Source organism: Entelurus aequoreus, linkage group LG07, assembly GCF_033978785.1.
Source record: "Entelurus aequoreus isolate RoL-2023_Sb linkage group LG07, RoL_Eaeq_v1.1, whole genome shotgun sequence".
In the NCBI taxonomy this organism is placed as follows: Eukaryota; Metazoa; Chordata; class Actinopteri; order Syngnathiformes; family Syngnathidae; genus Entelurus; species Entelurus aequoreus.
In genome coordinates, this window is record NC_084737.1 from 14,992,309 (window position 1) to 15,004,881 (window position 12,573).

Here is a 12,573-nt window from a genome sequence, read left to right on the forward strand (position 1 = left end):
GGCTCCAGTACTATGGAATGCCCTCCCGGTAACAGTTAGAGATGCTACCTCAGTAGAAGCATTTAAGTCCCATCCTAAAACTCATTTGTATATTCTAGCCTTTAAATAGACCCCCTTTTTAGACGAGTTGATCTGCCGTTTCTTTTCTGCTCTGCCCCCCTGTCCTTCGTGGAGGGGGGAGGGGAGAGGGGTCACAGGTTCGGTGGCCACGGATGAAGCGCTGGCTCTCCAGGGTCGGGACCCGGGGTGGACCACTCGTCTGTGCATCGGTTGGGGACATCTCTGCGCTGCTGACCATTCTCCGCTCGGGATGGTCTCCTGCTGGCCCCACTATGGACTGGACTCGCACTATTATGTTAGATCCACTATGGACTAGACCAGGGGTCGGCAACCCGCGGCTCCGGAGCCACATGCGGCTCCTTGACCACTCTGATGCGGCTCAGCTACATACATGCCGACCCCCCGATTTTCCCAGGAGACTTATGGATCTCAGTGTCTCTCATAGATTACTCCCAGGGAAAAAATAATCCTATTTATACTCTTAATTACTAAATAAAGGGCATGCCCTAATTGCACTGAAGTAATTGTCCTCTATAGCATTTACATACAGCGTGCCAGTCCAGCCACATGTTGCATGTTGTTATTACTTGCACACACAGGAGACAGCAAAGCATACTTACTCATCAGCCACACAGCTTACACTGACGGTAGCCGTATCAAACAACTTTAACATTGTTACGTTACAAATATGCGCCACACTGTGAACCCACACCAAAAAAGAATGAAAAACACATTTCTGGAGAACATCCCACCGTAACACAACATAAACACAACACAACCATTACCCAGAATCCCATGCAGCCCTAACTCTTCCGGTCTACATTATACACCCCGCTACCACCAAATCCCCCCACACATCAACCCCCCCCCCCTCGCCGTGCGTTGGTTGAGCAGAAGAGTTAGGGCTGCATGGGATTCTGGGTATTGGTACCGTCAGTGTAAGATGTGTGGCTGCTGAGTTAGTACGCCTTGCTGTCACTTACTTGAGCAAGCTGAAATTGCATTCTACGTGTGGTCGAGCAGGTACACTGTTAGGGCAGACTGTAGAGGGCCCCAAATGCAGTGTCATCACGCTCTGATATTCGGGAGTCTCCCGGGAAAAATGAGAGGGTTGGCAAGTATGACGCTATCAAGCGTCATTCAAAACTCGCGGGCTGCACTAACATCAAATTTCCACATTAAAGTGCGTGCCGGTGCGTGTGTCGGAGACCCCTGATTAACATAGCACAAAGCATTTAAGCTTTGTATGCGGTGTTTTTCATTTTAAATTTAAATTTTTTTTTTGTGGCTCCCATTACTTTCTTTGATTTGTGACACTTGCCAAAATGGTTCTTTGAGTGGTAAAGGTTGCCGACCCCTGGACTAGACTCTCACAATATTATGTTAGATCCACTATGGACTGGACTCTCACTATTATGGTAGATCCACTATGGACTGGACTCTCACTATTATGGTAGATCCACTATGGACTAGACTCTCACAATATTATGCTTGCTAGATCCACTCGACATCTATTGCACCGGCCGCCCGGGTGGTGGGGGTCCCACATCTGCGGTCCCCTCCAAGGTTTCTCATTGTTATCCCATTGGGTTGAGTTTTTCCTTGCCCTGATGTGGGATCTGAGCCGAGGATGTCGTTGTGGCTTGTGCAGCCCTTTGAGAGACTCGTGATTTAGAGCTGTATAAGTAAACATTGATTTATTGATTGAATTAGCATCCAAATTAGACTCAACAAGAATGTCCACCCACCACTTTTGCATCATGACATGGTCTTTTAGGACTTCCTTTGGCAGCAGCTGCTTTCCTCTGTATACATCGTGAAGTTTAGAATAATAGTATCAGCAGATGCTGAGTTTAAGGATGATGACACACAGGTGAGAACCTGCTGTCACTTTGTGTTGTTACTCTCACTCAGCGCCATCAAGGTGGCGTCAAGTTATGTTGTTTCCTCATTCCTGTCCACAGTCTTGTTTTTATTTCACTTGTTAGTGGGACTTAGTCCACCCTTTAAGGTGTGTACATTCCCATCAAAGACACATTACGCGGCTAACAACACAATCCTAAACAACAAATGGCGTTATTGTCATAGCTAAGCTAGCATGTAGCTAGCTTGCTCACACAGGAAGTGGCTTGTTGAGGAATTTCAATCAAATGCCGTGCAAAACCGCAACTTAACTTTGACAGGTGGGGTTGCATTTTTAGTTCATTGTTAAAATGATTGTTTTACATTGAACAAGAGAGCACAGCATACCAAGTCAGATTCCTTGTGTGTTAAACAGTTTTGGCCAATAAAGCTGATTCTGATTATGATCCTTTTCTAGCTCCTCTTCTCCTCAATACTCTCCAAGAAGGGCGTGTCTTTAAGTCACATGACATTACAGTACATTGCGTCACATCATATTTTCTAATAATAGAATCCTCCTTCACATTACCTGATGTGAACACATTGAGGAAGTGAATTGTTATTTGCTCAGGTGTACAGTTGTAACAACAACGATCGCCAGGTAAGTTTGTCACTTTCTTTGTCTCGCTAAGTTGCAAACTAACAAATATTTTCATTCTGCACTTGTGACAGCAGATCATGGACTTGCTTTTGTTATCAATGCTAATTGTGCAAATACACCGCGGACTGCCTGGTAAGTCCATTCTAATATTCCAAAATTATTTATTAAATTGACACCTATTATGACACTGTTTTTATTTTCATGACTATTGTTGACATTGTTTACTTTGACCCAACATGAGTGGTTTTGAACAAGTGCATTTTAGTCACCTTTTTTGGTTTCTTTTTTTAAAGGGAATATAAACAAATTATAAACGATGATATGCACTACGTACAGTCGTGGTCAAAAGTTTACATACACTTGTAAAGGACATAATGTCATGGCTGTCTTGAGTTTCCAATCATTTCTACAACTCTTTTTTTTTTGTGATAGAGTGATTGGAGCACATACTTGTTGGTCACAAAAAACATTCATGAAGTTTGGTTCTTTTATGAATTTATTATGGGTCTACTGAAAATGTGAGCAAATCTGCTGGGTCAAAAGTATACATACAGCAATGTTAATATTTGCTTACATGTCCCTTGGCAAGTTTCACTGCAATAAGGCGCTTTTGGTAGCCATCCACAAGCTTCTGCTTGAATTTTTCACCACTCCTCTTGACAAAATTGGTGCAGTTCAGCTAAATGTGTTGGTTTTCTGACATGGACTTGTTTCTTCAGCATTGTCCACACGTTTAAGTCAGGACATTGGGAAGGCCATTCTAAAACCTTAATTCTAGCCTGATTTAGCCATTCTTTTACCACTTTTGACGTGTGTTTGGAGTCATTGTCCTGTTGGAACACCCAACTGCGCCCAAGACCCAACCTCCGGGCTGATGGTTTAAGGTTGTCCTGAAGAATTTGGAGGTAATTCTCCTTTTTCATTGTCCCATTTACTCTCTGTAAAGCACCAATTCCATTGACACCTCAATTATAGTTTCATCTGACATCACATGGACAAAGATAAGACCTTCTGGAGGAAACTTCTGTGGTCAGATGAGACTAAAATGGAGCTGTTTGGCCACAATACCCAGCAATATGTTTGGAGGAGAAAAGATGAGGCCTTTAATCCCAGTAACACCAAACCTACCGTCAAGCATGGTGGTGGTAGTATTATGCTTTGGGCCTGTTTTGCTGCCAATGGAACTGCTGCTTTACAGCGAGTAAATGGGACAATAAAAAAAGGAGAATTACCTCCAAATTCTTCAGGACAACTTAAAATCATCAGCCCGGAGGTTGGGTCTTGGGCACAGTTAGGTGTTCCAACAGGACAATGACCCCAAACACACGTCAAGAGTGGTAAAGGAATGGCTAAATCAGGCTAGAATTAAGGTTTTAGAATGGCCTTCCCAAAGTCCTGACTTGGGTGTGGGCATGCTGCGCTCAGCACGAGCAAAGCCGTGTCTGGGCGCGCTGCCAGCGGAGGTGCCGGCACACTAAGCTGCCGTGAAAAAACGGGTTTTAGCCCGCGCCGTGACAGAAACTTGCCAAGGGACATGTAACCAAATATTAACATTGCTAAATGTATACTTTTGACCCAGCAGATTTGCTCACATTTTCAGTAGAGCCACAATAAATTCATAAAAGAACCAAACTTCATGAATGTTTTTTGTGACCAACAAGTATGTGCTCCAATAACTCTATCACGAAAAAATAAGAGTTGTAGAAATGATTGGAAACTCAAGACCGCCATGACATTATGTTCTTTACAAGTGTATGTAAACTTTTGACCACGACTGTATATACTTCCGTCCATCCATTTTCTACCGCTTGTCCCTCTTGGGATCGCGGGCGGTGCTGGAGCCTATCTCAGGTGCATTCGGGTGGAAGGCGGGGTACACCCTGGACAAGTCGCCACCTCATCGCAGGGCCTGTATATACTTGCACTGTGTATATAAAACACTGATGAAGGGTTTTGAAGTTGTTTTAGAGCAGTGGTCCCCAACCACCGGTTCGGGGACCGGTACCGGTCCGTAACGCATTTGCTACCGGGCAGCAGAGAAACATTAAATAATTTATAAACGACTGCATTTAACTTTCGCCTGTTCTACTGGACACACCAATAAGCTTGTTTATAGATGTACAATAAAACTCCATAGAACGTTGCTATTTGTTTTAATTTTGTGACATGATACAATGCACATTAATGAGCGTATACAATATAAATGTGACAGATTGTAGCCAAAGGCTGATTTCCATCTGCAGTCTGCAGGCGATCTCATTGCAAAGAAACAAGCCCAGGGCTCCCACTAATTCAGCGTTGCAGTGACTTGTATTTTTCATGCACCTATTTTTGCTGTGTTTATCTGGCACGAGTGGAAAGCCGGTCCCTGAAAAAAAAAAATCATGGTGCAAGACCACTGTTTTAGAGGGCTTTGAAGGCTACAACTATGAGTCCGATTAGCTGTATCTTTCATGCGTTTTTTATCATCTTTAAAATCCTAAAAAAAAGAAAAGTTATTGTCCCTCATAATGATTGTGTACGATGGGTCTTAAAGGGGAACTGCACTTGTTTTGGAATTTTGTCCAAATGTGGGCAGAGTTGACTGAAATACATTGTTGATATTTAAAAAAGATAAAACTCTCATCCTGTTTTGTTTTTCTCTCAGTGACTCACTCGCTCAAGTATTTCCAAACTGTGTCCTCTCAAGTTACAAACTTCCCAGATTATGTGGTCGTGGCTTATATTGATGACGTTGAGATCGGTCACTATGACAGCAACACAAAGAAAGCAGAAGCCAAACAAGAATGGATGAAGAACTTTACAACAGTGGATCCAGAGCACTTTTTGTATCTGACACATTTCGGTATTCGCGATGAAGTGAAGGACAAAGAGGACTTGAAAAGTTTACAGAAGAGCTTCAACCACACTGAAGGTTTGTTCATAAATATTTGACGTACTGAAATAAAAACACATTACTGCACTGATACCTTGTCTGTGGGCATCCATAATGACATATAAAAGACACATGACTGACACTTAGAGGGCTCAAGTTATCAAAACTCACTTGTCTTGCATGTTGGCAGCTGCTGTAGGAGCCCTATTATTAATAGCCAAGTGAGCACTCAAAATGGCAGACAATGAGTTAATTCAAATCCCAGTTGGAAAAGAATGACTAATAACCTGTCATAACAACCAATTAAAGGGGAATAATATAAAGGGACGGTTAGGAGAGAGGAGGTAGTGTACACACAACTTAGGTTAGTACCAGGACCGAAATGTCGTCATTTTAGGGGCAAGGCCACTTGTCCTTTCGTGTTGTCAACCTTTTGAGGGCACGTGGGTTGATGGTGATTAAGCCTTACTCCATTTTATACACTTTGTGTTACTCTTCCAGGTCTTCACATTTACCAGAAGATGAAAGGCTGTGAATGGGATGATGAAACTGATGAAATCAAGAGTTGGAGACAGTCCAGTTATGATGGAGAAGATTTTCTAGCGTTAGACACCAAGACATGGACATGGACTGCAGCAAAACCACAAGCCGTCCCCATGAAACACAAGTTGGACCATGATCGAGATTTTATGAAGTACTTAAAGTTTGAACACAATAACATCTGCGTTCATAACTTGAAAAATTATCTGAACTTTGGTAGAGACGTCCTAATGAGAACAGGTAAACCACATGATGTATGCTGATAGCCCACCCCCTGTAGGAACATAAGTAACATTACAACCTACACTCTTTCCCATGCAGTGCTTCCAGAAGTGTTTCTCCTCCAGAAGACGCCGTCCTCTCCAGTCAGCTGCTTCGCGACAGGTTTCTACCCCAGCAGTGCGGCATTGTTTTGGAGGAAAGACGGCAAGGATCTCCACAAGAACGTGGTGCACGGAGAAATCCTGCCCAACCCTGATGGAACTTTCCAGATGACGGTGGATCTGAAAGTGGAGGTGACGGCCGAAGTGGAGGGCAAGTACGAATGTGTGTTTCAGCTGTCTGGTGTCAAAGAGGACCTGGTCACCAAGCTGGAGAGAAGAAGCATCCTGAGCAACGCAAGTGATGAAGGTGAGAAGGACACATTAAGTTGAAATATTACGTCCTCATATCAAGAATATTGGAGATATTTTATCAGGACTTCCACCATTATTGATCCATGTCACAAGAACAATGCTGGACATTGGATAGGATGCATGCAAAGTACTCATTCAGGTTTCCTCTTCCTGCTTTTTTGCTCTCAACAGACAACGTGAGACTTGCCTTCGTTGTCAAGGTGGCGGTCTTCATTGCAGTGATCCTCGCCATCATTGTCGTAGTCGTCATGCGTCACAAGAACAAACAAGGTGAGGGACACTTATTTTTCTGTGAGTTGGTGCTTTCCTCCAGGCTGCAAAGGTGCCAACAAACACTCCAAGATCCTCAGAGAGAGAGCACACACTCTCACATAGAAAGGTGATGTGAAGACAAAAGTCCAACTCATCTTGTCTGTCTTTCATTTCAGCCAACTATGATCCAGCTGGTAAGTCAATCATATTCTCTTTTCTTTGCGCCACCATAAACAAAGCAGGGTTGAAGTGGTGATGTGGACGTTTGTTACAAGTTTAGCCTGAAAGTCTTCACTTTGTCTTACTGGATAGTCGGGTTGGACATCTCTTTGTCATGGACAATTCCATATGCATCGAGATACATGGGTTACCATGCCATTCAATAACGTTATATTTAAAAACGGAATGAGTCGATACAGTTTATGAATGATTCCGTTCTATGGTTAACATTTGTTGATGGACACTTTCTTTTTTACACCACAAAAGAACAAAAGCATTCCTTCTTGTGCATACGCTCCTCCTCATGTTAGAAGATGAATAGTTAGGACCTTGGCACCAAGCGCTCAGACGAGATCTGTCCAAGCTAAGTCTAAGAGCATGAACTGATGAAAACTACTCTATTGAGAGGCCAAATGTCTTCTAAGACTATCGCGAGGCGTTCCCAGGCCAGCTGGGAGACAAAGACTGCGTTTCCATTGCAGTTTTTCGCAAAATAAAAGCGATATTTGTACAATTTCGACAAAGTACATTTGCGACTTGTAGGTGTTTCCATTAAAGTGTTTTGCATCATGAGCCTACTCATATGTCGCATCGACAAGAGATTCCATTTGGTGGGCAGCCCTGGCTCTCACATTTTTTTAAATATAAACTGTCTACTGATTGATAGTGTTGTGCAACACCCGGCCCATTAATCGATGAATCTAAAGATTCACAGGTGATTCTGATCGAATGAGGTGACTGCTACCGAATCGCTCACTTGTCAAACTGGATATCCACTCAAACCGGTTTATCGTTACCAACCCTACTGGATAGCAGAGGCGGAAGCTGGCGCCTTTGGAAGCTGATTGTTTTGGTTCTAGTGTTGGTTAATGTTAGGGCTGTCAAATTTAAAGGGATAGTAACGAGTTAACGCTAATTTCCTTTTACAGCACGTCCCATGTTGACAGTATTCAAAATTTGACAATTATCTGTCTCAGGAAGTGATTCTCAAGCTATCGTACGGCTCCATCTAGTAGTACACCAAAGAATCAACTAAACTGTAATGACGTGACGTGTTTTATTTTCCGATATTCAAACACAGTGTTACTGTTCAAACTGTGTGGAATGTTAGTGGCCAAACGTATTAAATATACTTGTTAAATAAAACCTTGTCCTTGTTTTTAATGAATACATAGACCTACTACGCTACTGTATTTTAATGCTGGTCATTACGGTGGTAACCAAGTGTTTTCTGAGGTGGTACTTAGTGAAAATAAGTTTGAGAACCACTGGTGTAAGATAGACGTATTAAAGCTAATAAACTATCTGTGATTAACCTTGATTAACTATGAGTTAACTATGGACAAAATGTGATGAATCCCAATTAAATATTAAATATAAATGTTAATCCTTTGATAGCCCTAATTGAAATGTAAATGATTCCATACCCTGCCCCGAGTCACGTGACCTGCTGACATGCAGGCAATGTAAATGTGTCACATATCTAACTTTTGACAGGAAGTAGAAGTGCACCACTCTGCTTCTTGATGTTTCTTAACCAATGGAGTCACACATCAAAGATCTGATACGAGTGAAGATGCACCTTCTAGATGTACAGTGGGGAACATGAGTATTTGATCCCCTACATTAGCATTCTGACTACCATAAAAGTTCTGGACTCTTCATACCTTTGTAAGGAAGTAAAGGTACAAAATGTGAGGCGTTGAGGTCACGGTGCGTTTGTGTTTGTCTGACAGCTGGTGACGATGGTACCGAGCACTCAGAGAACAAGATGGATGAAAGCTAAATGCGAGAGCAGCAGTCAGCACACAGTAAGTTTGCTCACATTAGGCCTTGGCGACTTAATCGGTTTTATCGAAAAATTTGACTTTTTTGTTGCAGACAATTTTAAAATATGTTTTGCCCCGAGGAGCTTCTTCCCTTCTTATTTCCTTCGCAGAGATTCACACCTAGCAAAAAACATGGCTAATGCTAACACTAACGAGAGCGAGACATTGTTCCAAAGAAAAGAAAAGTGTTGTCAGTAGTTGAGATTTGCGGCAACACACCTGGAACAACTGACTGCACGCTGCAACGTTTGTTCAAAAAATGCGGCAGCATAACAAACTTTTCCCTTTCTTTAAAAGTAGGAGTAAACATTTTAAATATATATATATATATATATATATTTTATTTAATTAAATCTGAGATTTTATTTTTAGGCCATATCGCCCAGGCCTAGCTCACATGGACCATTTATGCATCCAAACTAGTCTTTCAGCTAACATTTCCACTTGGATTCTTGTGCTGTCATCCTTTTCCTCCAGGATCTTTTGTGCACTGGGACACAGAGCGACCACTGAGGAGCGAGGTCACACTTGAAGACGAGAAGGAGATGTGCTTTGCTCATCATCAAACTGCTCCTTGTGTTATACGGTCTCTTTTTTTTTTATGTTTATGGCTTAGAAAACGAGTTATGTTCAAATGTTTTTGCTGCCTTTGTTGGGATCACTTGCACTTTAACACTTGGATACTTGTAATTATGTCTTTTCATTTTCGTACACAGCTCTGTAATTCATTGGCCCAACGCTATGCACCTCCCAAACACTAGGGGGTGATTCTAGCCATTTACCCTTTGTCAACCAAGAAGGAAGGAAATGCTACATGCTAATAGCAGTAACTGGTAGAAAATGGGTCAAATTGATAACATTACGTTCTACAGCTCTTACATACAGACGGTAAGTTAAAAAAGGAACAACTTTATTATTTATTACCAACGGTAAAGCCAGGATACATCATTGTGAGTTGTACTCTCACATAGGATGGCCAGATCTTTCTACTTGAAATTTGAGGCATTGGTACACTTTTATCCATGAAGCCATAATTGGGCTAATGACCTCTTACATTTGCAAGATAATAGCACAAAGAAATGTAAACTTGTAGGGCTGTGAATCTTTGGGCACCACACGATTCGATTCAGAATCGATTGTCGATTCAAAATGATTTTCGATTCAAAACCAATACTTTTTTTAATAACATTGGATGCTGATTCTATGATTCTATGACATTGCTTTATAAAATAGATAAACACTTCTGAACAATTTCTATATTACGTTAAAGAAAACTGGTTTTGTTTAATTAAATTCTACCCAAACATTTAATAAAGTCAAATACAAATAAGGTAAGATAGTATCCAACACTTTTCTAAAGTAAATCTGTACAGTAGATATGATCATCTACATCAACTATATGATTTGTGGATGGACAGAACAGATTGAAAAAAATTATAATAATTTAAATCCATTTTTGATGTTTTTGAATCGATTAAGAATCGTTACAAATTAGAATTGTGATCAATCTGAAAATCGAAATTCTCTCCGCTTGATTGAACTGCTGTTGCTTTCTGTTCCTTATGCTCGTACAGAACTGTGTAGAACATATTTGATGTTTTCTGCACCTTATGCTTGGAGTCTGTTGCAAAAGGACTGAAAATTGACCGAGTTGATTCGTATCCCCGACAGCTGTTCAAAACAACATCACAGGGTTTTTTCAGGTAAGCATTAAAATTCACTGAACGGATTTTGCGATAATTAAGGTCTTAAATGGCATTAAAAAGCATTACATTTGATATCCACAGGCATTAAAAAAATTTAATGCGGTAAAATTACAAATGCTGTTGGCTAAACTCAAGTCGGCGATTAAAGGCAGGCTAAAGGTGCCTAATTTTTTGGGCGTGACCCACAAAGCAACTTCTGCTGTCGCCACCACAACTGGCAGCTGCTGCTACCACTAAAGAAAAATACATCCCTGAATTAAACAATCTTGTGAGCCAATTTTAGTTCACTACAGAGTAACAGTTAATGTAAGCTGTTCAACTATTCAAGATTAATATTGTCAAATGCTTAGAATTGTGTCTATATAGACGATAGTACATTTTTGATTATATATAATAACTACCTGCAATAGGACACGGACATTAAATGTGTTTTAAGTGGCATTAAAATAGCATTCACTTAGATCTGCTGATACCTGCAGAAACCCTGTATGAAAGCCAGAGAGGAAACCTCATTTATTTGCAAGAGCTGCGAAGAACCTATTGGAATTGTTCCGTTTATTATTATTGCTGCTCCTGACCTAATGGAATTGTTCCGTTTTTTATTATTGCTGCTCCTGACCTATTGTAGTTTTTCCGTTTATTATTATTGGTGCTCCTGACCTATTGTAATTGTTCCGTTTATTATTATTCTAGCAAATTCGACACTTTTTCCAGGGCTTTAACATGCACAAAAACTCACCAATTTTGCGAGCACGTCAGGTCCAAAAAAATAATAATTCTATTTTGGAAATGAAAAAAAAAAATTTGCTTCTGCCACCAGTTTCATGTATCGTCATGAGATTTGGGGGAGACGGCTATCATGACAGGACACGTGAGAAAAGTCTCAGGAACTTCAATTAAAAAACAAAACAGGAAGTCGGCCATATTGGTTTACGTCAGCCACTTTGCGCAAAAACCAAGGGTCGTACTTTAACGAACTCCTTCAAGACGTTTTGATCAAAGAAGTTGAATTGAGCACTTTTGGACACCACACAGATGGGCGATAATTAATTACAAAGTTTGACAGACTTTGAAAGAGCTATCCATGCATTTGTGACGTCACGCCTGGATTACTGTAATTGGTTGTACGTAGGCCTGGATCAGAGCTCTCTCCAGAACTTGCAGAACTCTGCTGCTGGTCTTTTAACCAGATCTAAAGGACGTGAGCACATTACCCCCGTACTGGCTTCCCTTCATTGGCTCCCGATTACTTTTAGAGTTCATTTAAAAACTGTACTCATTGTTTTTAAATGCTTACACCAAGAAGCCCCCGCCCTATCAGAGGATATAGTTGTAGTAGTCAAGTTTGTGTAAAACTGTCAAAAAACCCAACAATCAAAATGATTTACGACCTCTAAACCTATCATTAACACTACTCAGTGGCCTAGTGGTTAGAGTGAGATCGGTAGGTTGTGAGTTCAAACCATACTTGCCAACCTTGAGGCCTCCGATACCGGGAGGTGGGGGGGTCGTTGTTGGGGGCGTGGTTAAGAGGGGAATATATTTAAGCTAGAATTCACCAACTCAAGTATTTCATATGTATATATATATATATATATATATATATATATATATATATATATATATATATGTATGAAATACTTGACTTTCAGTGAATTCTAGCTATATATATATATATATATATATATATATATATATATATATATATATATATATATATATATATATATATATATATATATATATATATATATATATATATATATATATATATATATATATATTTTATTATACATATAAATAAAAGAAATACTTGAATTTCAGTGTTCTGGAGGCTATCCAGTAGATGGCAGTATTGTCCTGTTTAAGAGTGTCACAACATTGCTATGTACGGCAGACGAACTGCTTTACGGTAGACTAAACGTGACTGCTGTTGTTGTGTGTTGTTACCGCG

General features: G+C 40.6%; 1 protein-coding gene across 3 annotated transcripts; it reads left to right on the forward strand.

The window, feature by feature from the left end:
• The first annotated feature begins 2,017 nt into the window (after positions 1–2,017).
• LOC133653419 (major histocompatibility complex class I-related gene protein-like) lies at positions 2,018–12,119 on the forward strand. Of its 3 annotated transcripts, XM_062052651.1 has the most exons (10): positions 2,018–2,243; positions 2,381–2,563; positions 2,638–2,695; positions 5,211–5,477; positions 5,940–6,218; positions 6,300–6,608; positions 6,785–6,883; positions 7,042–7,059; positions 8,821–8,895; positions 9,391–12,119. In XM_062052651.1, exons 3-9 carry the CDS (start codon positions 2,641–2,643, stop codon positions 8,868–8,870), a joined length of 1,077 nt encoding a protein of 358 aa, XP_061908635.1. In that variant the 5' UTR covers positions 2,018–2,243; positions 2,381–2,563; positions 2,638–2,640; the 3' UTR covers positions 8,871–8,895; positions 9,391–12,119. The 3 variants fall into 3 exon arrangements, with proteins under 3 accessions (XP_061908635.1, XP_061908634.1, XP_061908636.1); XM_062052650.1 differs by lacking the exon at positions 2,018–2,243 and having other exon boundaries at positions 2,487–2,563; positions 2,635–2,695; XM_062052652.1 differs by lacking the exons at positions 2,018–2,243; positions 2,381–2,563 and having other exon boundaries at positions 2,635–2,695; positions 5,253–5,477.
• Positions 12,120–12,573: the final 454 nt, after the last annotated feature.